Below are 25,886 nucleotides of genomic sequence, written 5' to 3' on the forward strand. Positions count from 1 at the left end.
GCTACCACCAGACTCCGACAGCGAGGGGCCCTATGAGTCGGCTCTGGACGATGTGGAGCACCCTGGACAGGGTTCTGACTCAGAGCAGGGCGCAGAGAGGCTGGTTGGCCACCAGGAGGCGCCTGAGCCTTGGACCAGTGGGGAGGAGACAAGGGAGAGTGATCCAGAGGCCAGCAGAGTCACTCTCCCTTGTCTCCTCTCCACTGGTCCGAGGCTCAGGTGCCTCCTGGTGGCCAACCAGCCTCTCTACACCCTGCTTGGAGTCGGAACCCTGTCCAGGGTCCTCCACATCCTCCAGAGCCGACTCAGAGGGCCCCTCGCTGTCGGAGTCTGGTGGCAGCTCCAACGGCTCCTGCTGGGCCACAACACTTAGCTATCAGTGGAAGAAGCAAAAATCTCTCTCTAAGTTTGTGCATATAAATAGGAATTTAAACTTTTTATTGTACTTTTGTCTTCAGACAAAATATTATGTAATTTAGTGTTTAAGGTAAACACATCTGGGACCTCCTTTCTCACAGAACTGGCCACGATTCAAAATAGCATGTCAACTGTCAATCAGAGTTACGATGACTTGGGAGCAACACTGAAGGACAAAAGAACAGAATTGGAATCGATGCTTTTAAATATGCAGAACATTCAAGAAGAAACAAGTTCAATGATGGAGTGGTTACAGGAAATGGACACAGTTGCAGCCAAATGGGAAACCACTGTTCTCGACAGTGAAACGGTTAAAGAAAAAGTTGATCAGCATAAGGTAACTTCCATCTTCAAAACCTATCTATGGAGAATAATTAATGTGTAAAGTGAATTTTTAGATTTATGGAAATATCAGGTTAATAGCAATAGTTAATAGCAATAGTTAGACTTATATACCGCTTCATAGGGCTTTCAGCCCTCTCTAAGCGGTTTACAGAGTCAGCATATTGCCCCCAACAACAATCCGGGTCCTCATTTTACCCACCTCGGAAGGATGGAAGGCTGAGTCAACCCTGAGCCGGTGAGATTTGAACAGCCGAACTGCTGAACTGCAGTCAGCTGAAGTAGCCTGCAGTGCTGCATTTAACCACTGCGCCACCTCGGCTCCTCATAGATATAGAAGACCATTCTGCCATACATTTTTGCACAGACTCATTGTGGACATCTGCTGAATACATTAGCGGAGTTACTGCTTGGTGATTAAGCAGTCTTACAAATCCCCAGAATATTTAACAATAAGTAAGTTATATCTGCAGTAAAATCAGAATTTCACTTTTAATAGCCCGGATTATGCTATTAAATTTGTGTAATCAGATAAAGAGGCCAGCTGGTCACCATTGAAGCCAAAATCTTGATTTGTGTACATTTAAAGCTTTACACACTGTTGATTTCGTTTGTTGTAGCTGTTTGAAACAGAATTGAAGCAGAATGAGAGCAAAGTGGAAGAGCTGAAGGACAGAGTCACAGAATTGCTGGAAAAAAACCCTGATTCTTCTGAGGTGCCAAAATGGAAAGAAATGTTAAAGAAAATAGGTATTAACCTTTTGCTTCCTGTAGGCATTGGATAGATCTGAGAGTTAATATGTTAATATATTTAAATTCAGCAATCGTTACCTGCTTGTATATTATTATATCTAGCACTACAGTGTCATTTATACAGCTTTGTGAATTGTGTAGGTTGAAGTTTTCTACAACAATTCAGAAAATACTGTAGTTCAATGCATTTTTTTATTGTAAACTTTCCAACTAATTCAAAATGAAAATATTAGAAGGTTAATCAGCTATGCCCACTCTGCTGCTATTTCAGCTTAATCAAGACCAAGGCATTGTCACTGTAGAGTTAATATGGAAATCAGCTTTTTTATGTTCCTTCGTGCTGTTTTTTTTTTGTTCTGTAATATATTTTCCGTGTTTTGTGTCATTTGGCTATTTTTCTAAAACATCCCTCTTAGACATTTTTGCCAGATGTTGAGAATCTGACCATGTTTGGACAAAAAAGTTATGCATAACAATTCTCCCATACCCACCTCTCCTGGAATTGTTGAACTTCAAAAAAAATGCTTTTTAACTTGGGCATCCTTGATTGTGGTGAGCGTTGCCATACAAACCTACAGGACAGGAAGCTATAAAGAAGTAACAATCATATTAAAAAGTGTGAAAGAAAGAAAGAAAGGGCATAGGCAAATAAACAGATCAGGGTAAAAGAACAATTACATCGTGGCAGTGTATAAATAGACAGAGATTACATATACAATTAGGCTTTGTTTTAAATCCAGGAAAAATATGTTATGCCCTATTTTCTAAAAATATCATTTGTTAATAATACTAAAAACAGAAAAGCTGACAGGCATGGAGCTAATTCATGTGGAGAATTAACTCCCTCTTCTTCTGTGTAAAGTATTAAAGTTTCCTCGACTCATTTCAGCAAAACTCAATTGTGCCCTTAAGATGTATCAGAATGATGCTTAAGCATCACAACACAATCCCAATCCTTTTACAACAAAAGGAGGAACATGGTTACAGATATAGGCAGTCCTCAACTTATGACCACGGAGGAGCCCAAAATTTATGTTGCTAAGTGAAAAATTTGTTAATTTGAAATTTAATAAAAATTTGTATGCCGCCCACTCCCTTGGGACTCTGGGCGGCTTACAGACCAGATGAAAAGCATTTAAAAAATTAAAGGTAAAAATACAGTTGTTAAAATTGCACACCATCCATTCTGTCTAAGTGGGGCTGGACATTAATCAACAGCCCCAGGCCTGCTGGAACAGCCAGGTTTTAGTGGCTTTTCGGAAGGCCGAGAGAGTGGGAAGGGTCCGGATCTCTACGGGTAGATCGTTCCACAGGGCCGGAGCAGCTACAGAGAAGGCCCTCCCCCGGGGGAGCCACCAGCCGGCATTGTCCGGTCCGGTTAAGTGGAGTTTGCCCCATTTTACGAATTTCCTTGCCACATTTGTTAAGTGAATCGCTGCAGTTGTTAAGTTAGTAACCTGATTGTAAAGTGAATCTTACTACCTTATTGACTTTGCTTGTCAGAAGGTTGCAAAACGGGATCCGCATGACCCCGGGAAATTGCAACCATCGTAAACGTGAGTTAGTTGTCAAGTATCCAAATGTAAATCGCGTGACCATGGGAATGCTGCAACGGTCATAAGTGTAAAAATGGTCATAGGTTACTTTTTTTTCAGTGCCATTGAAATTTTGAACAATCGCTAAATGAACTGTTCTAAGTCGAGGATTACTTGTAACTAGCTATCCCATGGTTTTATTTTAGCTTTCGTTTGGTGAAAAGCCAGTATACTGAACAGAGATAAAACAACCTGTTATTTGTTAACAATAGTAGAGAATATCTGTAGCTAAGGGTTGAGTTGTGCAATGGTTTGTGTTCTCTGAGCTCGGTTTTTTAGTTTAGTTTTTTAGTTTTGCCTTTATTTGTATGCCGCCCTTTTCCCTGGGGGGACTCAGGGCGGCTCACAATTCAAAAAGGGGGGGGGAGAAGACAAACAGTAGACAATACAGCATGTTAAAAAGAAAACAAAACAGTCGCACAATTCGAGTGGGGCTACAATCTTAACCCCAGGCCAGCCGGGACAGCCAGATCTTTAAAGCGGCACGGAAGGACTGGAGGGTGGTGAGGGTCCGAATCTCCACGGGGAGTTCGTTCCAAAGGGTTGGAGCAGCCACCGAGAAGGCTCTCCTCCGGGTAGTTGCCAGTCTGCACTGGCTAGAAGATGGAATTCGGAGGAGGCCTAATCGATGCGATCGTATCGGTCTAGTGGAGGTAATTGGCAGTAGGCGGTCTCTCAAGTACCCAGGCCCACTACCATGAAGGGCTTTATAGGTGATAAGTAGCACCTTGAAGCGCACCCGGAGATCAACAGGTAGCTTCCAGACATTTTATTATCCGTCTATGTCACATTTCCAGAGCTAGAAAAGGGCGGGGTTTGCTCTCTGTTTATATACAGTATTGGTGGAAGTATTGTTTTTCTCCTTGGAAGCTCCTTGATTAGGCTGTTCCTCATTACGTAATTGTCTGAGATGGTAATTCCTTGATTAGGGTTGTTGTTTCGTATTGTTTCCTGCTTGATTGTTTGTTTGGTGTCAATCCCTGCTTATCTTGGTGTTGATTACTGAGTAGGAGCTGTTTTGGGTTGTTGTTTTTTTTGTTTCCTTTTTTATCCTTTTCATTGTCTCTCTGGAATGCTGTATAAACATCTGTGTGTCTGTTAATGATTGATGTGGCTGAGTGCCAAGCTTCCAGGAATTCCTTAGCATTTTTGGATTTAGTCTAGGATACGCATGAGGACATGCGATGGCTCAGCAGTTAAAGAGGCCGAGCTTGTCAGTTGGAAAGCGGACAGTCTAGGTTTGAGACTCGAGCACCATGTGATGGGGCGAACTCCCATTACTTGTCCAAGCTCCTACATACCACATCCATACTTTTGCTTGTATGTGTGAGAGTGCTATAATTTCCAGGTTCTGCATTGTAGTCTCTGCTTGAGAGTGGTGATCTCGTGGGTGATTTGTTGGTATCTTCGTACATCAAACTGAACATAAATAGTGAAGCAGAATTTGGTGAAGTCCATGCCCTTCCACTCTTGAGATTTTTGGTAAAACAGTCTTAGACTGAAGTGTGGTGGTCTGAAGAAACTGGTATTACTTTAGACCAGTGTTTCTCAACCTTGGCAACTTGAAGATGTCCGGACTTCAACTCCCAGAATTCCCCAGCCAGCATTCGCATTCGCTGGCTGGGGAATTCTGGGAGTTGAAGTCTGGACATCTTCAAGTTACCAAGGTTGAGAAACACTGCTTTAGACATTTTATGAATAACCTGTGATGAAGTTAAGAATAGATTTCTGAAAAATACTGGGCCAGTTTGGATAACCTAACATATTACAGAAAGTTTGTAAGCACCCATTTACCTTCCAAAATACAGCTTTTCCTCTTCTCGTATGGCTTTCTGCCAGTGTATTGTTAACAGTTTAAGAGGAGGTTTGCTGCCCAGCCTCGCTTAGTGAAGAAGAAACATTTTCTAAGATGTAATTTTAAAATTCAGTGTTTATTTTGTCGTAGATTCCAAATGGAGTGAACTCAGCCAGGTGGCAGCTGACAGACAGAAAAAAATGGAGGAATCTTCAAATTACCTAACCCAGTTTCAAGCAACTGAGGCTCAGTTAAGCCAGTGGCTGGTTGAGAAAGAATTAATGATCAGCGTGCTTGGGCCACTGTCAATTGATCCAAACATGTTAAACACACAGAAGCAGCAAGTCCAGGTAAATATTTTAATCTGTTTTTGTAATGGAGCTTGTGGGGATTTTTTTTTTCTGTTCAAAATATAACCAAAGTAAACTTTTGATTTATTAATTATTGATTTATTAGTAACTCTAGTGTAGTTTACTTCCCCCATGCAAACTACATATTTCATAATGAAGATAAAAAATTTAAAAACAAGTTTGCTAAAAAAAAATCAGTGTCTGTCTTTCAGAGGTTGTATTTACTGTGGCAAAAGAGGCCTAGTAGGTGGTCTCTGAGCTTAGAGTAATCTACAACGTACAGTATAAGGCAGGGGTCGGCAATCTTAAACACTCAAAGAACCACAAGCCCCCCCATTCAATTCTGGAGCCAACCGGAAGTCCGGTTCCCCCACCATAGAGTCTCTTCCTAGCATGGCATCCTTTTTCCTCTACCTTTCCTAACCGAAATCCCTATCAATTGTGGAGCTGACCAGAAAACCCACTCCTTGCCATAGAGTCTCCTCCTGATTTATTTATTTATTTATTTATTTATTTATTTATTTATTTATTTATTCTCTCTGTCTCTCTCTCCCTCCCTCCCTCCCTCTCTCCCTCCCTCCCTCCCTCTCTCCCTCTCTCTCTCTCCACATTTAATTATAGATAATGGTATTAGCTAAGATAGACCACAGCAGTTATAGTAAGAGTTTGGAACTAAAGTTAAGAGATAGTTGGCCCATTAAATAGCATTGGTTATGGCTTAATCACAGGTAACTGTACTAGAACTGAAGTCAGTATTTATTTATTTATTTATTTGTTAAATTTCTAGTCCGCCCAATCCCAAAGGACTCCGGGCGGCTTACAAAGAAAGAAAAAAAAAAGAAAAGCAAAATAAAAGAATAATTTAAAAATTCCCAACACTCATACGTTTCTAATGGGGGCTGGACCTTAACACTAAGGTCAACAGCCCCAGGCCTGTCGGAACAGCCAAGTTTTAACAGCTTTTCTGGAGGCCATGAGAGTGGGTATGGTCCGGATCTCTGGGGGTAGCTGATTCCAAAGGGTCGGAGCAGGCACAGAGAAGGCTCTCCTCCGGGGACCCGCCAGCCGACATTGTCTGGCTGATGGCCTCCGAAGGAGGCCCACCCTGTGGGATCTTATCGGCCGTTGAGAGGTGTGTGGCAGTAGGCGGTCTCGAAGGTACGCTGGTCCTGAGCCATGTAGGGCTTTAAAGGTGATAACCAACACCAATGATTTATTATCATTAAGCCTATTTACTGACATATAAAAGACCATATGCAGCCCGTTGGATTTTTGCTATCTTATATAGAGAGGAGATAAGTTGTTAAACAGGAACAGCCTTTCTGAGGCAAGTCTAAATAATGAATCTGCACTGGGAAGTCCGGGGGGGGGGGGGGAAGGGAGGTGGGGTGTTAGGGGGGGAGGGAAGGAGGGGGGATATATAGTATGTGTTAGATTTTAAAGTAACATGACTGCACTTGTATACTGTTGCTCTTTAATTCTACTGTAAAAAGAGGACAAGCTGAATATATTAATAGATAGAAGAAATACACTGAAGGGAGGAGTAGAGGGATAGAAGAAAGAGGGGTAGAGAGGGTGGGAGAGAGGACTGGAGGGAGGGTGAGAAGGAAGGGAGGGAGTGTACCGGGAGAGGGGAGTGGTAGAGGGTGAGGGGAAGTAGGGTAGAGGGGAAGGATGGAGGGAAGATGAAAAGTTGGAGGGGGGGCGAAAGAAAGGGTGTATGGAGGGTCGAAGAGGTACATTGGGTTTCTATTTTGGGGGGTATTGTTGACAAGAGGAATGGTTGTGTTTATTGTTTAATGTTATATGGCCCCGGTTATGCACAGTATATATGTGACTGTACGAAAATGAAAATGGAAAATAAAAACACATTTATACTAAAAAAAAAAACCAAAAACTAGGGTGATGGTGGCTCTTCCTCGTACTGGTCCAGAATTAACTTCTAACCTATTCCGCCTCCTCAGATTCTGCTCAAAGAGTTCGATACCCGGAAACTCCAGTACGAACAGCTGTCTGAAGCAGGCCAGGGAATCCTGCATAGGCCAGGAGAGCATCCGCCCACTCATGAACGGGTGAAGCAGCAGCTGGCAGCAGTGGCAGAGAAATGGGATGGTTTAACAGGACAGCTGAGCGACCGCTGTGGTCGAATCGAACAAGTCATTGACAAAAGCACAGAGTACCAAAACTGTCTGAAAACCCTCTCTGAAAAACTTAGCGCTCTGGAGAATAAACTCAGCCAGAACCTGGCTATAAGCGCGGACTCCGATTCCGTCAAGCAGCAACTGGAAACAGCTCGAGAAATAAAAGGCCAAATAGACCAAGAAATGTTGCACATAAACGCGGCTCGGGTTGTATGCGAGGAACTCTCTGCGTTGGTGGCAGAAGATTACTTGAGAACTGAACTCGTCAGGCAATTAGAAGTTGTCTTAAAGCCTTTCAAGGAGCTGGAACAAAAAGCAGGTAAGTGGCAAAGCAGTTGAAAAAATAAAATAAAATCCTAAATAGTGGGAAGATGTACCGTTTCTTGGAATGAAAATTAGCCTTACACTTTGATTCAGGGTTCCAATTATCCCCCCAGATAGCTAGAACGTCTTTGAAAGAAAGGAGATATCCCCTGGGGCCTGAATTGTGTGGATGGATGGTGATAGCTTTGCTTTTTTCTAGTTCAGTTCAGTTTAGTTCAGTTTATTTCATTTATATGCTGCCCTTTTCCCCCGAAGGGGACTCAGGGCGGCTCACAACTCAACTAGGGAAGGGGAATACAGACAAAAGAAATTTAAAAAACAAAGCATAACAATACATAATTTAAAAACATACAACAGTCATACCATTCGAGACGGGGGCAAGAGCTCTTTAGCCCCAGGCCTGTCGGAACAGCCAGGTTTTAAGGGCCTTGCGGAAGGCCTGGAGGGTGGTGAGGGTTCGAATCTCCACGGGGAGTTCGTTCCAGAGGGTCGGAGCAGCCACAGAGAAGGCTCTCCTCTGGGTAGTCGCCAGTCGGCACTGGCCAGCGGATGGAATTCGGAGGAGGCCTAGTCTGTGGGATCTGATCGGTCTAGTGGAGGTAATTGGCAGCAGGCGGTCTCTCAAGTACCCAGGTCCTAGATTTGACTGGTATCTTGGATCTCTGTATTTAATATCGAACGAGACACAATTGATAGAAGATTTATACACGTGGACGGATTATTTCAGCACCAATGAACTACCGCTCTCCTTGTTCCTTGATTTAAGGAACATTGAAGAAATCTCAATGCGTATATTTCTCCTGTGTGGATATATTTTAAGCGCAATGGAGTTTCACTGGGAGGTTTAGAATATGGAGGAATTATACCATGGGAAGCAGTATTAAATTTCAGACTTAAACAAGGCATACTTTAACAAAGCATAAAACTCTTTAACAGGCTTTGGCAGTGATATTTGCATTTTCTCTGGCACGCCTTTCAAGAAAGCTTATGTAATTACCATTTTGTAGTAAAACGTATTGCATGTTTATTATAGACTAAAGGAGACAGTTAATTGCATAAGCAATACATGTTATTTCTATTCGTGACCCGTCAAAACCGCGCTCGACTAAGCCGCGCCCGATTAAACCGCGTCACTGACGTCATCAACAGGGCGACAACAGCCAGCGCGGAGAAAGAAGGGCGCTTTAAATAGCGCTTTGAAAGCAAGCCGATTCAACTTAAGGTAAGGGTTAGGTTTAGGGTTAGGTTTAGGGTTAGGTTAAGGGTTAGGATTAGGTTTAGGGTTAGGTTAAGGGTTAGGTTTAGGGTTAGGTTAAGGGTTAGGTTTAGGATTAGATTAAGGGGGTTAGGTTTAGGTTTAGGGGTTAATTTTAGGTTTAGGGTTTACAGCGTGCTTCTGTCTCCACGCTGTTGTTGCCCTGTTGATGACATCAGCGACGCGGTTTAGTCGGGCGCGGTTTAGTCGAGCGCGGTTTTGTGGTGGAACCATTTCTATTACCCTTTAATTGGAAGTACCTCTGAAACCGATGATAACCCTGGACATGATTTTTTTCTTTCTCAGATTCACAGGAATATCTCAATTTAAGATTCTCCCAAAGGTGCTTTTTCAAGAGTCAACTGGAGTTTCTGGTTTTTCTTTGAAGACATTTCAGCTGAAGAAGCTTCTTGGATGAGCAGCAAAATGTCTTCAAAGAAAAACCAGAAACTCCAGTTGATTCTTGAAAAAGCACCTTTGGGATAACCATGACCCAAATGACTAAGAATCTCCATAGTCAATTTAAGGCGTGACCCGTCAAAACCGCGGTCGACAAAAGCGCGCTCGACGAAAGCGCGTATGTGATGTCATCACAGCGCGACGAAAAAAATTAAAAATTGAAATAAAAATAAAATTAAAGCAAGCCGATTCACATAAAGGTAAGGGTTAGGGTTAGGGTTAGGTTAAGAGTTAGGGTTAGGTTTAGGGTTACGTTCAGCGTTAAGTTAAGGGTTAGCGTTAGGTTAAGGGTTAGGTTTAGGGTTAGGTTAAGGGTTAGGTTAAGGGTTAGGTTTAGGGTTACGTTTGGGGGGGTTAGGGTAAGGTCTTCGCTTTAATTTTACATTTATCGCTCATAGCGCGATGTTTTCGTCGCGCTGTGATGACGTCACATACGCGCTTTCGTCGAGCACGCTTTTGTCTACCGCGGTTTTGTGGTGGAACCATTTAAGGTGGTTTTGCTATTTCTGACTTCGTTTTACACCTTAAAATAATCTTACATTATTAAAAAAACAATACACTTTGACTAGCTAAATCCAAATTGAATGTAACTATGGCGTACATTTCTTAGAAATAACAATTTTCTTCGACTGAAATAAAACCCATCCTATTTTAACTAACTTGGCTTGACAGTATTTTTAAAGCATATTTTTTTAAAAAAAATCTTTTTCAGGCCGTCTCATTGAACAACTCCAGTTAACCTATGCAAGTTCTCATCAATTCCAACTAATGTCTAAAGACTTCCAAGCATGGCTGGACACAAAGAAACAAACACAAGATCGCTCTCCCCCCATTTCCACTAAACTAGAAAGCCTTCGGTCTTTCATTGAGGATCAGAAAGAGTTTAAGGCCGCGTTGTCTGACCAGATTGGCTCCTATGAAAAAATAATTTCAGAAGGTGAAAACCTGCTTCAGAAGACTCAAGGGGCAGAAAAAACAGGACTGCAGTCCCAGCTCAACAGGCTCAAAGCTAACTGGGATGATCTGCATAAACAAGTGAATGAAAGGCAAGACACGTTGAATGATTGCTTGGAAAAGGCTCTCCGATACAGAGAACACGTAGAGGTCTTGCAACCCTGGGTAACCAAGTGCCAGAATAATTTAGCAGAAATTAAAATAGGTATCGATCCTGTTGAGATAGAGGATTCCATTGCTCAGGTGAAGATTTGGCAGAAAGATTTGGACAAACACCAAGGGATCGTTGAGCTGTTGAGTAACGCCGCGGAGAGTTTTCTTAGCGCCTGTCAAACTGATAAGGATATCATTGAAGAGGAAAAGAAACTATTGATACAGAAGATGGATACGGTCACAGAACAGTTACGTATTAAAGCAGATACTCTGGAAAAGACGTCTCGGAGATTAAAAGAATTTCAAGAATCATCCCAGGAGATTAAGGAGCAGTTGAAGAACACCAAGGAACAATTAGAAACGCACAACGCTCTTAAACCTCAGACTTACAGTAATAAACACTTGACTATTATGCAGACTCAGCAGAAAGCCCTTCAGACGCTAAAGTCGCAATTGGATGTGACGAAAAAGCTTGCCCAAGATTTGGTAGTGGATGCTTCTGATTCAGCAAACGTCTCCGACCTCTTGTTGCAAGCAGAGTCATTAGAAGAAGAATTCAACACCGTCAGCCAGCAGGTTGAGGACGAATGTTCCTTCCTGGAGACCAAGCTCCAAGGAATCGGCCATTTCCAGAATACCATCCGAGAGCTGTTTTCCCAATTTGCGGAGTGTGACGACGAGTTGGATAGCATGGCTCCTGTGGCCAGGGACCTTGTCACCCTGCGGTGCCAGCAAGAGGGCGTCCAAGCTTTCCTCCAGAAATTGCAGGAGCTGATCAGCAGAAATGAAAACGCAAACAAGTCCTGTAAAGTGATGCTAGCAAGCGAAGCAGAGGCGTCTCCCGACCTCGCAGGTATAAAAAGGGATTTGGAGGCTCTGAATAAGCAGTGCAACAAATTACTGGACAGAGCAAAAACCAGGGAAGAGCAGATCGAAGGGACTATTCATCGCGTGGAAGACTTTTACGGCAAACTAAAGGGATTCGCCAAACTGCTTGAGGAAGCCGAAGAGCACGAAGAGTCCCAAGGCCCTGTTGGAATGGAAACGGAGATTATTAATCAACAACTGAAAGTATTTCAGGTAAGACAATTCTCCCTATAGCTTTGGAACAGAGCTGTCGAAATACTGCACGCAGCAAATTTGTTACCACCGTTACCACTCATTATCTGTCGTCCGACGTGTTTGTGATTGATGAGTTCAGGCCTTGGTGTGTGTTAAAGATTTTGGAGTATCCACAATTTTAGCTTTGTTTGTTCTTTTAAAAAATCATTTTTTGCATGTGCAAACTTTTGCATGTCTTAAAACTTTTTGAAATGTTAGGTCTTCTGCACAATATTCTTGTACTGTTGTTTCCCACTCTCCGATGCCACTCTCACTGGTTTCTATATGCTGCAGAGTTGTTTCACCGTGTTGGTGGAGGTTCCTCCAGATTGTGTTGTTGTGTTGTTGTGTTGATGATAGCACTGCCCATATAATCCTGAGTGAATTATAATAACATTGTGACTGGGTATAAATGTAAAGGAAATAGAATTGGATTTCATCTTGGCTTGTGTAGGTCTATATCTCTTACGTGGTCCTTCCCTTTTTGGGGAATAATCCCATACAGTGAAGGACAAAATATTGGTTCTCATCTCAAAAAAAGGAGCTGCTTTAAAAGTTACAGTAGACTTTATATATAGCCTTGATGAAAGAAATGTCCTTCTGGGTTCGGCTCCAAGTGGGGAAAAAGACACTGGAGACACGAAGGCTGCTTGGAAAGATGGTTTATTGTTGGACAGGGCCACATGGCTTGAGCCCTGAACAGAAAAGGTGATCACATGCTTCAATGTTGGCGGAGAAGAAGAGAAGGGCTGTGGGAGGGGCTTGCTAGGCTTTTTATAACCTGTTCAGTCCCACCTCTCCGTTTCCTGTTCCTGTGTATGAAATGTATTCTGATTGGTTGTCAGACTCCCATGGGGCCATGCAGGGGCAACTCTGGGCTGTGTTTTGAATCCAGGTTTGGTTGAGTTCTCAGATGCCACGTGGTCAGTTGGGGCCAATATTATCATGCTTTCCTGTAGCTGAAGTGGAGAAGTCTTTGTTATGTAAAGTGGACTAGCTTGGCCGCCTTAATGGCCCATTAACGAAGTGGGGATGGGCAGGAAGCTACAGGCAGCTATTCTGACTTTTAAAACATGTTTTTTCTTTTCCTATCCAGAGAAATATTCCGCCTTTTCAATATTTCCTAGGATATTTCATTTTTCTGGGAGAGGGCTGGGGGATAACTTCCTACAGCCTTTTGGTGTTGTTCTTCTGGTCTACTTAGATACTTTCAGGAACAGTTGAAGGGACAGTGGATTGTACCGGTAGCCTCAAACCATCCTTCTTTCCATATCCAGGTGAAATGCAGGGAAAATAGTAACCTGAGAGACAGATATTGTGTGAGGAATTCAGTTTCGTTTACCCCACACCAAGAGCCATTATACCGGCATGGAAGAAGAAGGAGATGCAGCTCCGATTAGTGCTTTAATATCAAACAATTCCAAAAGAGAGACAATAAAGAGAGCAGGAGGAGGAGGAGGAAGAGGCTATATAATTTGTGTCCTTCTCAACAGCTGGCACAGACACATACATTTTCATACTTAACATCAGGGGTGGGTTTCTCGCCCCGTTCCAAACAGTTCGGTTGGAATGGGGCCGGCGGCGTCCTCGTGCATGCGCGCGGTGTACACATGCGTACTAGCATCTGCGCGACGCTCCAGCTGCTCCTGGACGATCGCGCAGGCGCTGTATGTGTCCTGCGCATGCGTGGAAGCGCATAACTCGTCAAAACCGGGTAAGGAGCGCGGGCGGGCGGGCGCGCCCTTCGCCGTTCCCGGAAGTTACTTACTTCCGGGTTCGGCGACCAACCGGTTCGCAGGGACCGCCGCGAACCGGTTGAAACCCACCCCTGCTTAACATATATTGCAAAGTCCTAGGTGGAGCCAAGCCAAACATTTCTCCCATTTGTCCAAGAGTCACAACCTGGGATCAGGCCAAGGATTATGTACTCAGGAGGACCTGTCTAAGCTAGGTTCCCAAGATCAGGGAAAGCGCCAGTCGGTCAGGAAAACACAAGAATGCGGAGGTGAGGCTAGACAAAGGGCAGTGAGCCAATACCTTGTGTAGTTCTGCTGAAACACAGTTCTGGTTTCTATCTTCTAACTCGGGCTCTCTTCCAAAAAAAAAAAGCCTTCTGGCAGAATTGATCACTAGAATCTCTAGTGAGTCCAAGGATCCCCGGTGTGGAAGAAAAAGAAATTAACCTTGTGTTGGACTTCAAGGCATAAACTTGAATTTTATAAGCTGTTCGTTAGAACTGCCCCGGACAATGCTGTAGGCTGGAAAAGTCCTTAGTCCAGTGTTTCTCAACCTTGGCTACTTGAAGATGTCTGGACTTCTGTGGCACGACAAAACTGCGCTCGACTAAGCCGCGCCCGATTAAACCGCGTCGCTGACGTCATCAACAGGGTGACAACAGTGAGCGCGGAGAAAGAAGGGGGCTTTAAATAGCGCTTTGAAAGCAAGCCGATTCAAGTTAAGGTAAAGGTTAGGTTTAGGGTTAGGTTTAGGGTTTGGGTTAGGTTTAGGGTTAGGTTAAGGGTTAGGTTTAGGGTTAGGTTAAGGGTTAGGGTTAGGGTTAGGGTTAGGTTTAGGTTTAGGGTTAGGTTAAGGGTTAGGGTTAGGTTTAGGGTTAGGTTAAGGGTTAGGGTTAGGTTAAGGGTTAGGTTTAGGTTTAGGGTTAGGTTAAGGGTTAGGTTTAGGTTTAGGATTAGGTTTAGGTTTAGGGGTTAATTTTAGGTTTAGCGTTTACAGCGTGCTTCTGTCTCCGCGCTGTTGTCGGCCTGTGATGACGTCAGGTACGCGGTTTCGTCAAGCGCCCTTTAGTCGAACGCGGTTTTGTGGTGGAACCCTGGACTTCAACTCCTAGAATTCCCCAGCCAGCGAATGCTGGCTGGGGAATTCTGGGAGTTGAAGTCCAGACATCTTCAAGTGGCCAAGGTTGAGAAACACTGCCTTAGTCTGTAGAGAACAGAAAACCAAGTGAAATCCTTTTTTGGGGGGTCTGCTCTATTAACTCAGATGAGACTGATGTAACATGCTTAACCCGGGGCTGACCTTAAAAAGCTTAAGCTGCTTCAAAGTGATCCCACCGTATTGTTACCCAAGTCTTAAATTAAATTCAAATTGGTTTATTACAGCCCTGAGGCCAGATACAAATAAGATATTGAATTAAAAAAAAGTTTTAAAAAGAAATTAATGTGAATATATATATGAAAAATAAAATAAGTGAAGTTTTACATGTCTGTTTGTGTTGAGAGAGAAAACAAGTATAATAGGGTCTCAAAATAATTAAGAACATAGTTACTAAAATAAATCCACTACTATAAGAATTTCCGATCCTAAGTATAGAGTATCATACAAATGGTAGCACACAACTGGGCAAATTGAGAAGTTATTTTTGAGTCCTTCCTGGAGGGCAGTTGTCTAGGGCTGCATGGTTCCACCACAAAGCCGCGTTTGACTAAAGGGCGCTTGACGAAACCGCGTAGCTGACGTCATCACAGCGCAACAACAGCGCGGAGAAAAAAGCACGCTGTAAACGCTAAACCTAAAATTAACACCTAAACCTAACCCCCCTAAACCTAATCCTAAACCTAACCCTTAACCTAACGCTAAACCTAATCGTAACCCTTAACCTAACCCTAAACCTAACCCTTACCTTAACTTGAATCGGCTTGCTTTCAAAGCGCTATTTAAAGCGCCCTTCTTTCTCCACGCTCGCTGTTGTCGCCCTGTTGATGACGTCAGCGACGCGGTTTAATCGGGCGCGCTTTAGTCGAGCGCGGTTTTGTCGTGCCACGGGGCTGCACAGGTACACCATTTCATTCCAATATGGCTGTGGTTATTTTGGGGTTGAGTTCAAGATACGTCTTATTTTTAAAACTCAGTTGGGTTTGAAGTTGCTTGAATGTGCAAGATTGAATCTGGGTTGATTACCAAGATAAGAGATATTTAGTCTTCTGAGCTTTTGGGCTCATGCTAGAGCCCATCTTCAGGGAACTTCTCTCTACTGGAATATGTGCTTTGGGCTGATTCTAATTCTCATGCATTGACATCTCACACAGACATAACTGGCATAAGCAGATAATTATGATAATTAATACATTGGAACCTTGATAATTAAATGATCGCTTTCTTTCATATATTTTCAATGGCGCACTCCAGTAAGTGTCTGTAATCTTGCTCTTTTCCCCAATCTCAACACGAATATGGTTGGAAAGAGAAATGAAATACCTTCAGTCGTGGCGAGTTTTGTAATAAATACATGGCAACATCACTACAAACATTTCATGAACTGATTGACGCCTGACACTTCTAGGAAGCCTTTAGAAAGGGTCAAAGACAGTTTGAAAAACTTGTGCTAATATGTCCAACCACTGACCATCCTATTGCCTTGTTTTCAGGGATGGGATTCAAAAAAAAGTTACTACTAGTTCTGTGGGCGTGGCTTTGTGGGCACGGCTTGGCGTTCTGGGCGTGACAGGGGAAGGTTACTGCAAAATCCCCATTCCCTCCTCACCTCACTAACCTTCTTTTCAGTTCCGTTCTCCTGTTCAGGGCAACGAAAGAAGATCAGCTGGGAGGCAGCGGGGTGTAGTGGGTGGGGCCAGCCTATTTGCTAGTTCTCCGAACTACCCAAAATGTCCACTACTGCTTCTCCAGAACCTGTCAGAACTGGCTGAATACCACCTCTGCTTGTTTTTTTTGTTCATAACACAATTAGCAATAGCAATAGCAGTTAAACTTATATACCACTTCATAGGGCTTTCTGCCCTCTCTAAGCGGTTTACAGAGTCAGCATATCGCCCCCAACAACAATCCGGGTCCTCATTTCACCCACCTCGGAAGGATGGAAGGCTGAGTCAACCTTGAGCCGGTGAGATTTGAACAGCCGAACTGCAGAACTGCAGTCAGCAGTTCTATTGCTAAGTAAGACATTTGTTAAGTGAATTCTGCTCCTTTTTACAATCTTTCTTGCTGCAGTTTTAAAAGAATCACTGCAGTTGTTAAGTTAGTAACATGGTTGTTAAGTGAATCTGGCTTCCCCATTAGCAATAGCAGTAGCAATAGGGCTGAAAGCCCTATGAAGGGGTATATAAGTCTAACTGCTATTGCTATTGCTAAGTGGGGCCCTCAGTGCCCCTGATGCTCAGATGAGGGGTCCCGAGTGCCCATCGGGCCTCGAGTGTTTGCGACACTCACGTGAGTGGAGCCCCAAGTGCCCGCAATGCTCATGTGAACCAGAGCGCCTATGATGTGAGCATGAGTGGGGCCTGGAGCAACTGGCGCAAGCGCGGCCTAAGCTCTCACTTCACTCATACAAGTATGTCCCCAAGCCTCCACAATGCTTGTGTGAGTGGGGCTGGGCGTGCATGTGCATCAGCCAGCTACTCACACAGCCCGGTTGGAAATTAGCTGCCGCCCAGTAGTGGGCCGTAGCCCACAGGTTGGGGAGTCCTGTGTTAGATGGAGAATAGCAATAGCAATAGCAGTTAGACTTATATACCGCTTCATAGGGCTTTCAGGCCTCTCTAAGCGGTTTACAGAGTCAGCATATCGCCCCCAACAACAATCCGGGTCCTCATTTTACCCACCTCGGAAGGATGGAAGGCTGAGTCAACCCTGAGCCGGTGAGATTTGAACAGCCAAACTGCAGAACTGCAGTCAGCTAAAGTAGCCTGCAGTGCTGCACTCTAACCACTGCGCCACCTCGGCTCTTGAGAAACACATGGGAATACTTTCTTGAAATGAATAGCATAGGCATGATCAGATGGAGCTTCCTAAAATATAAGTTTGGAAGCTTATTTAACGGGCCAATAGACAAATATCTGAATTAGGGGATGGTAAACAGAACAGAGGATGGGAAAAATAATCTTTCACAATCACTTTTTATGGGAATATTTTTCTTCAGAAACGCGTTGTTTTCCTTATTTAAAATGGTTATTCAGCCCAATGCTATCACTCTGCTTTGTTTTTCATTTTTAATCCGAGTCAGGAGCAATGGTTTACATTCTTGTGTTTGTTTGATTTTCACAGTGTAGTCTTGAGAACCAGGAAATGAAAATAAGGGCGAAACTATCAATTCCATTTCCAATGGCCCAAACTGAGATATAACAAAGGGCACATTGTTAGTTTTTCAGGGGAAGTCGTTAAATAGAATTTTAATCGCGTGTCTGTGTGTGTGGATTACAAATATCGAGTGAAGGAAATGTAACTTTGCATCCTTTTACTTCCAGAATGCCCGCTGATGCCGGCAGTAATTGTTTATGAATAAAGACCAGCCTGTTAATTTAAGCTGATTTTTTTTTTTTAAGTGTTGGAGACAGTTTTTAGTAGCCAGGACCATCTTGGAGAGTGTCAGGTTACTCGGCTTGACATTTTGATCCAATTATCATGGTTTCCGACTCTGTTCTAAACCATTACTTTCTCCCTTTTTCCCGTCAGGGTTACAGAGGGAGACCTCTGATGAGTTGAGTGCTGATAGGAACGTGCTCCTCTGTTTATCCCCTTCCCCAAAAGACAAGAAAAACAGTAAAAGTGAGACATGGCTAAGCCAAGCCATGTGAGGCAGGAAGCGTAAGGGCGGTGTGTGTGTGTGGGGGGGGGGGGAAGCTGAGAGGTCAGACTCTCCTACTAATGCTCTGTTAGCATAATGCTCAGGGAGCGAATGGGTTTAGCAGCAGATGTTGACCGGAGAACAGAAAGGGTGTTTCTTTTAAGCTCACTCTAGGGAGGACGATGCCTGTCAGATCAGAAGAAACCAGGGGGGGATAGAAAGCCTTCCCAGCCACACCGGGCAGCATGGCTGAACATTTACGGCTGGGAATTTCCTTTTATGCCTTCTTCGCCACGGCTAACGCTGATCCGAGCGTCGACCGGCTGCTCTCTTCCCAGCTCCAGTGGAATCGGAAATCTTGCTAACTTTAAAGAGAATGTAAATCCGTCGTGCCTTTGTGGAAGGAGAAACGTTGTGGCTTCCGGCTGCGCTGCTGCCTTATAGAGGATAGTCAGTTTGAAGAAGAACGCTGAAAGCGGGTCAGAGAGAAGTTTTCATCCGTAGCCTTTTTAAAAAAATCTCTTTTCATTCGGCTGCTCAGAAAACGGCGCATTCCATAAGGGAACTTCTGAACGCTTCGCACAGGAACTTTCGGGACGCACGGAAGAAACTGCTTTTCGAGTGGAGATTTTATCCTCTGATTCTTGAATGTACCTGATTGACTTTCTTTCTTGAATTATATATTTTTTTTCCTTGAAAACTTTCCCAAGTGCCTTTCGTCGTAACATTTTTGTCTGGATTGTTGGTTCTTTTTTTCCCCCCTCTCCTCTGAAAGGGTTTCTTCGGCATGGCTTATTGATAAAAGAAGATGGGTTTTTCCAAGCCTTTGGAATGGATTACAGTTAGCCACTTCCTGAAGATAATATGGTACCTGCTTGTAAAGATGATTTGCTTTGACGACTCAATCTGGGGATTTAAACGCACACATTTTAACCTGAGAAGTGAAACGGAGAGATCCAAGGGAAGGTCTGACTATTTGAGCCACTTAGATTTTGTCGTGGGCTGTTCCTTTTTTTTTTAATGTATATACTTAAGGCAGTATTTTAAAGTATTCAAAGATAGCCCCCCCCATCCCCCCCACCCTCGGTTCCCTCTTTTCTTAAGCTCAGGCACTTTATATTTTTAGGAAGGGAGCATTGAAATCACAACCAGGTAAACGTATGCTTTTCTTTGATAGATGCACTGATTATAACCTTATCCACCTCATAAGTTATGTTCTTGGTTTAGTATGTACTGAAACGTTCTGCTCTAAGGCAAGTTTACTGTAGTGGCATTTCAGGTCTCTTTTTAATCTGTGTATTGCACGACCTCGCTAGTAAAGACATAGGAGGAGCACTTGGGCAAAGTTCTGTAGAATAATTGCAGAAATGGGAAAGCCACTGAGCAGGCCGGACTGTTTACGCCAAAATCCTCCCTGTGTGGGAAAAGGTGAGGAAGAGGAGGATATAAATATTGAGGACTGCTATGTTCCTCAGAGGTCAATCTACGACACGGTTCGGCTGAATGAGCAGATTGATTCGGGTTCCAAAGGCAGCCTTTCCTCCAGGCAGTTCTCCGACCGGACCTTGCCGTATAGTCACAGAACACTGGACCTCAGCACCTTGTGCTCCAACGGTGCGCTCTCTTCTTCCAGTGCGTTTGAGCTGAGGGGACGGGAGACAAATAAGCTAGATGAAAAAACGATTTTTGACGCCCTTAAGCTGAATGGCGACGTCATCCGAACAGCTGGCGTGTCCAGAGCAAAGTATCACACTGAGAAGAAAGAGCATAGGAGGTCCTGGAGGATGCTCGTCTTGCCAAATTTTGCCGACTCTGCAAATAAAAGTGAATCCTCAGTTGTCGGGGCTGTTGAAATGACAGGCTTAGCAGGGAGAAGCCAAGAGGGATATGCCACAAGTTCTCTTACTTCAGAAGATGACGATTCAGGTCTGTGCAGCCCTCAAACCGAAAGGGAAGGGAAGCAAGCTGGGCTGTCAGAACGACCCCATCTGATTAGAAGCCTGTCTTCCATAGAGGACATTCAGTTGATAGGCAGGTTTGGAACATTTTCCTCTCCCGTGTCTAGCAGTGAACGTAACACCTCAAGGAGTTCCCCTCTCAATGGGCCCAACCAAGTGAAGTTGCAGGATACTTTACACGCAAAGCATAGAGGAGGGGAATCTCCGTTGAGCCTGGAAGGTCACCAGGAAGGAGGAGATGGACCTTTTAATCCAGGGACTTCTTCACAAAAGGACATCTTAGCAGATGTAGAATGGCTTCAGGAGAGTGATCGAGAGTATGACATCACTTCAGATATTGTAGACGGAAAGGACTTGAAGAACAGCTTTGAAGTTAACGAACCATTAGAAAACCGTGACAGGATGATTGAAAAGGATATTTCACCTCAGGATATGGATAATTATTATGAAGATGGAAGTATACCTGCTGATAAAATGGACTTGGTAAAACATGCACACGTTCACCAAGCAGAACACAACACGATACCTAGAGGTCCAAATGAAATTCAGATTCCTGCTCAGGCTTTAGAACTTGAGAATACCTCATGTCACCAATCCAACGCGGTGAGAACTGACGTCGGTTTCAGGGTTACAGAAGAAACCTTGGATACAATTTATAACGGGCTGAGGTCGAATAAGGTAATTAAAACATAAACGCCTTTTGTAATATTGCTATTGAGGTTTCCATTATTATTTGGGTTTTCCTTCTGGGATCGCCGCCTGAGCGTTTATGCCCGTGTTTGGTTAATCTTTCCAAGAAGGTGCCTAACATCATTTGGTGGACATATGTCAGAAGGCAGAAAATGGCAGACGATCATTTTGCTAAATTGATTTAGGGGTAATTTGTGACAGGGTCGATTAGGTCCAGCTGTTTCGGCTTGGTTATTTATCGTCCAGATGGGACCGGCCTCCCTTCAGATGAAACGCTTTCATGATGCCTTGATGTTCAGCTTCTCCCCCTCCTTTTCAAGGCAGATAGGCCTGTTCCTCCTCCCCCCCCGCCCCAGCTGATATTCCTCTACACCAGTGTTTCTCAACCTTGGCAACTTGAAGAAGTCCGGACTTCAACTCCCAGAATTCCCCAGCCAGCGAATGCTGGCTGGGGAATTCTGGGAGTTGAAGTCCGGACATCTTCAAGTTGCCAAGGTTGAGAAACACTGCTCTACACGTTTCCCTAGCAATAACTTATTTGGGCTTAGTGAGAATTGACTTCGGAGTAGGCAAGTGTAAGATTGAACTATCAACTATAAATGGCAATGATTGTTGTGGTTTTCAAATCATGCAGATTAAAGACAAGTTACGTGTATTCAAATGGTTTCTTTGCATCTTCATGCCGAGAAATACTTCTCAAGTGGCAGGGGTTTTACAAGAGTCATGATTATTGGGCCAAGATGGTAGAAAAGCAGGAAAGTAGACTCTTACGAAGAGAGAGAGAGTATTTTGTAAGTTTCATATTTTTAAATCTTGTTTCATCCGATTTGGTGATAACTTACTTTATCTCAAAGTTTTTTTGGTAAGCTTTTCCAATGAAGCTAACTCCTTGTATTCACGTATTAATGATGTATTGCTAAACCGTTCTGAGGAAATACTTGGCTTGGAATGTTGTGGAATTACTTTTAAGGAAATCTGGATTTTTGAAACAGAGGTCTGTATCCAAAGAATTGTGAGACTAGTTTCTCAGAGTTAAAATGTAGTTGGAGTTTGTATTTTCCTGTAGTAGGATCAGGGGTGGGTTTCAACCGGTTCGCGGCGGTCCCTGCAAACCAGTTGGTCGGCGGTAACTTCTGGGAACGGCGAAGGGCGCGCCCGCCCGCCCGCAGTCCTTACCCGGTTTTGACGAGTTCTGCGCTTCTACGCATGCGCAGGATGCATACAGCGCCTGCGCGATCCTCCAGGAGCAGCTGGAGCATTGCGCAGACGCTAGTACGCATGCGTGCACTGCGCCCGTGCACGAGGACGCCACCGGCCCCGTTCCAACCGAACCGGTTGGAACGGGGCGAGAAACCCACCCCTGAGTAGGATGTTCTTCTTTGTCTTTGGAATTTTAACAGGAACTTCAAATATAATTTAATGTAAAAACCTGCGGGAAGAACAAGTCAGAAGACGAAGTTGTCCTGAAATTACTAGCTGAATGTCACTTTTTTGCATCTCAGTTATCATTGATAGTTATTTATTGCTGTAAAGCAGGGATGTGCTTAGATATGGCCCACAGGACCTCCCTGGAAACAGTGAAGGGTCAGGCCGTGGTGCCTCTGCCAGCAAAAACGGCGCTCAAGAGGGCCGCAGGTGGCCCTACAGAGCTCTGTTTTCACTGGCAGAGGGTTGCAGGAGGCCATCGCAGCCATAATGGATTTTGGGAGCCCGTTTTCACTGACAGAGTGCTTGGGCCACCACAGGTGTCCCTGACATGAGTGAAATTGAACTGGCCATTCCCCCTGACCCCCCCCCCCGAGGTCAGACACAACCCTGATGCAGCCCTCAATGAAATCGAGTTTGACACCCCTGCTCTAAAGGGAATGTTTTAGTAGGTAGCCCTCGATTTTATGAGCACAGTTGGGACCAGATATTCCCCTGTTAAGCAAGGCAGTTGTTAGAGCAAGTTGCCATAGTTGCTAAGCAAAATCATTGCAGTTGTTAAGTGAATCACACAGGTCATTCAGCTTCTCTCGTTGACTTGGCTTGTTGGAAGCTGGCTGGGAAGGTCGCCAATGGTGATCGCATGACTCTGGAATACGGCAACTATCTAAGTGCATGCTGGTTGCCAAGCACTCAAATTTTGATCATGTGACCCTAGGAGTCCTGTGACAGTCGTAAGTCCAAGGACTGGTCGTAATTCAGTGCTCTTGTAACTTTAAAAAAAAATCACTGAATGAATGGCTCCAAGTCAATGACTACCTGTTCTATATTTTGTTGAAAAAGGCAAGAGCTTAATGCCCTACCCATGGGTATTAGAGATCTAGCGTGGCACGACAAAACTGTGCTCGACTAAGCCGCGCCCGATTAAACCGTGTCGCTGATGTCATCAACAGGGCGACAACAGTGAGCGCGGAGAAAGAAGGGCGCTTTAAATAGCGCTTTGAAAGCAAGCCGATTCAACTTAAGGTAAGGGTTAGGTTTAGGGTTAGCTTTAGGGTTAGGTTTAGGGTCAGGTTAAGGTTAGGGTTAGGGTTAGGTTAAGGGTTAGGATTAGGTTTAGGGTTAGGTTAAGGGTTAGGTTTAGGGTTAGGTTTAGGATTAGGTTTAGGGGGGTTAGGTTTAGGGGTTAATTTTAGGTTTAGCGTTTACAGCGTGCTGTCTCTGCGCTGTTGTCGCCCTTTGATGACGTCAGCTACGCGGTTTCGTCAAGCGCGCTTTAGTTGAACGCGGTTTTGTGGTGGAACCGAGATCTAGATGTTTCTTTGCAAAACCTTTGTGAAGATGCCAGTGATGATGTTTTCCTGCTTATTCTGAAAACCTTATTTTTTCATATTCTTGAAATGAAGGATTGGATACATCAAGAAGAGAGTTATGTTTGTAATGTGCTTTACGTTCCACAAATATGCATAGCATTCTTGGTGGCTACCAGGCATCTTCCCTTTAGCCCATAAAAAGATGGTTAAAACATGTAAAGAAAGGCATCTTGACATGTTTGAGATTAATCCCATATTTAGTTTTAGTTTCTCTCTTGGTCAAATCTGTAACTATTTCAAGCAGGATTCTTCTATTTCGTAGTGTGCTTTCTTTGTAGCCAGTGGTGGGTTTCAATTTATTTTACTACCGGTTTGCACGCACTCGTGCCACGCTTCTGTGTCTGGTGGGTAGGTGGAGCCTCCCACCACCGCCACTACTGGTTTACCCGGAAAACCGACAGAAACCCACCCCTCTCTATTATGAAAATTTGCAGGATTTCTTTGTAGCTTGAATTCTTGTTTTTTTGGATATACGTTTCTAATAAATTAGAACGTGCATTATCCAGTTGATAAACAATTGATACCTCCCAGTTTTCAGACTTTAATTTAGCGGTCTCCAAACTTTCCAGCTTGGCAAACCAGCAGAGGCGGCAACAGCGGCGGGAATAAGGGATGGTTTCCTGTGTGCGCACCACTTTCACAAATGCTGCTTCATGCACATGTGTGTGCTCATCCACCACTTCCGCAGCCTGGTTCCAAAATGGCAGGCCAGGGGTTGGGGAGCGCTGCTTTTATTGGCGTTGCATAGATTTGCAAGGGGTGTTGAAATCCCTTAACTATGGCTGCAAGCCTTTGAGGCCAGCTTTCGAGCACTTTTCAGACTGTCATCTTTTAAGATGATAAAACTTATCATAAAATTCCTTGTAATTGGGGGCATAAGTATGAGAAGATGGTCTACTATATATCTGTAAACTTAGGTCCTACATACGTGCTAAACCGGTAGGATACAACCCCTGTGTGAGTGTATCAGTGGTGGGTTTCAAAAAATTTTTGAACCTACTCTGTGGGTGTGGCCTCCTTTGTGGGAATGGCTTGTCGGCCATGTGACCTGGGGGAGTGGCTTGCCGGCCATGTGTTCTCTCTCTCTCTCTCTCTCTCTCTCTCTCTCTCTCTCTCTCTCTCTCTCTCTCTCTCTCTCTCTCTCTCTTTCCTCCCTTTTGTCTCTGTCCCTTTTTTCTTTTTTTCTTTCTCACTTTTTCTTTCTTCCTTTCTTTCTCTTTCTCTCTCTGTTTGAGTCTGTCTGTGTGTGTGTCTTTGCCTCTCCCTCCCTCCCTCCCTCCCTCCCTCTGTGTCTCTCTATGTGATTCTCTCTCTGTGTCTGTCTGTCTGTCTGTCTGTCTGTCTCCTCTAGGGGTGGGTTTCAAAAAAATTTGGAACCTCTTCTGTAGGTGTGGCCTGCTTTCCGGGTCCACTGGTGGAACCTCTTCTAACCGGTTTGGGAGGTTTGACGAACCGGTTCTATCAAATAGGTGCGAACTGGTAGGAACCCACCTCTGGAGTGTATATATTCATGTCAGCAAAGCAGTTAGGTAGGACTTTGGAATAACATCTTCAGATTACTTTCTCTAATAAATCTCTTCGGCCTTGCATGAATTGCTATATAGAATACTGATTTGGGGGGTCTCTGTGTTAGGAGAGTTAAACATTAGGATTGTTGATTCTTTAAAGATGAGAGGGAAAAGGTACTTTGGGTGGAATGGGGGATATTAAAACAGCCGCAGTTTTTTTTTCAGAGTTCCTTATGAGCCTGAAAAAAGATACATGAGTTTAAGAAATCCAGAAGTAATGAGATTTTTAAAGTGCTAGCACTTATTATTTTAATCTTGCACCGAAACTGGAAAAGATTCAGGCTGTTTTGCTAGTGGAGAGACAGAGAAAAGTGGCATTCACACTGAACTGAAGGTCTGAATCCCTTCTTCCAAATCATTTTTGAAACATGCATAGCTCTGTTAAACTCAGATCATTATGGTCATACTTTCTCTTTTTACGTAGTGTTTGTTACCTCTTTAATAATAACTGTTTGCCAATCTTTAGTGTGTGTCTCTCTGTCTGTTTGTCTAAACATTTAAATTTACCTTTGAATTGTTTTAGGCTATTGCGTGCAATTTGACATGTACATTTTACATATAAACATTATCTTTCAACCCAGTGCATGTTGTGTGTTTTGACTTCAGATATCTGCTCCAGTTGCTTTTCTTGTTCCACATGCTGCTCCAGGCTCTTCTGTCCAAATAATGTCGCCCTTTACTTTATTTCCCTTTTC

The 25,886-nt window shown here is 43.8% G+C and overlaps 2 protein-coding genes across 9 annotated transcripts in view; both read left to right on the forward strand.

The window, feature by feature from the left end:
• The window catches only part of DST (dystonin), a 410,298-nt gene that overhangs the window by 283,755 nt on the left and 100,657 nt on the right, over positions 1-25,886 (forward strand). For all 8 annotated transcript variants that reach the window (XM_087718947.1, XM_087718939.1, XM_087718941.1 and 5 more), the window contains 5 exons: positions 519-754; positions 1,380-1,509; positions 5,053-5,252; positions 7,217-7,712; positions 10,144-11,618. In XM_087718947.1, coding sequence (XP_087575073.1) covers positions 519-754; positions 1,380-1,509; positions 5,053-5,252; positions 7,217-7,712; positions 10,144-11,618 — 2,537 coding nt within the window. The remainder of the gene's footprint in view (positions 1-518; positions 755-1,379; positions 1,510-5,052; positions 5,253-7,216; positions 7,713-10,143; positions 11,619-25,886) is intronic.
• Positions 19,277-21,095, forward strand: LOC148045218 (uncharacterized). The gene has a single exon (XM_087718948.1). The coding sequence runs from the start codon at positions 19,545-19,547 to the stop codon at positions 20,826-20,828; it is 1,284 nt and encodes a 427-aa protein (XP_087575074.1). The 5' UTR covers positions 19,277-19,544; the 3' UTR covers positions 20,829-21,095.

This window comes from Thamnophis sirtalis, unplaced genomic scaffold (assembly GCF_051295495.1).
Source record: "Thamnophis sirtalis isolate CommonGarterSnake01/CBP01778 unplaced genomic scaffold, rThaSir2_p1.2 scaffold_6, whole genome shotgun sequence".
Taxonomy (NCBI): Eukaryota; Metazoa; Chordata; class Lepidosauria; order Squamata; family Natricidae; genus Thamnophis; species Thamnophis sirtalis.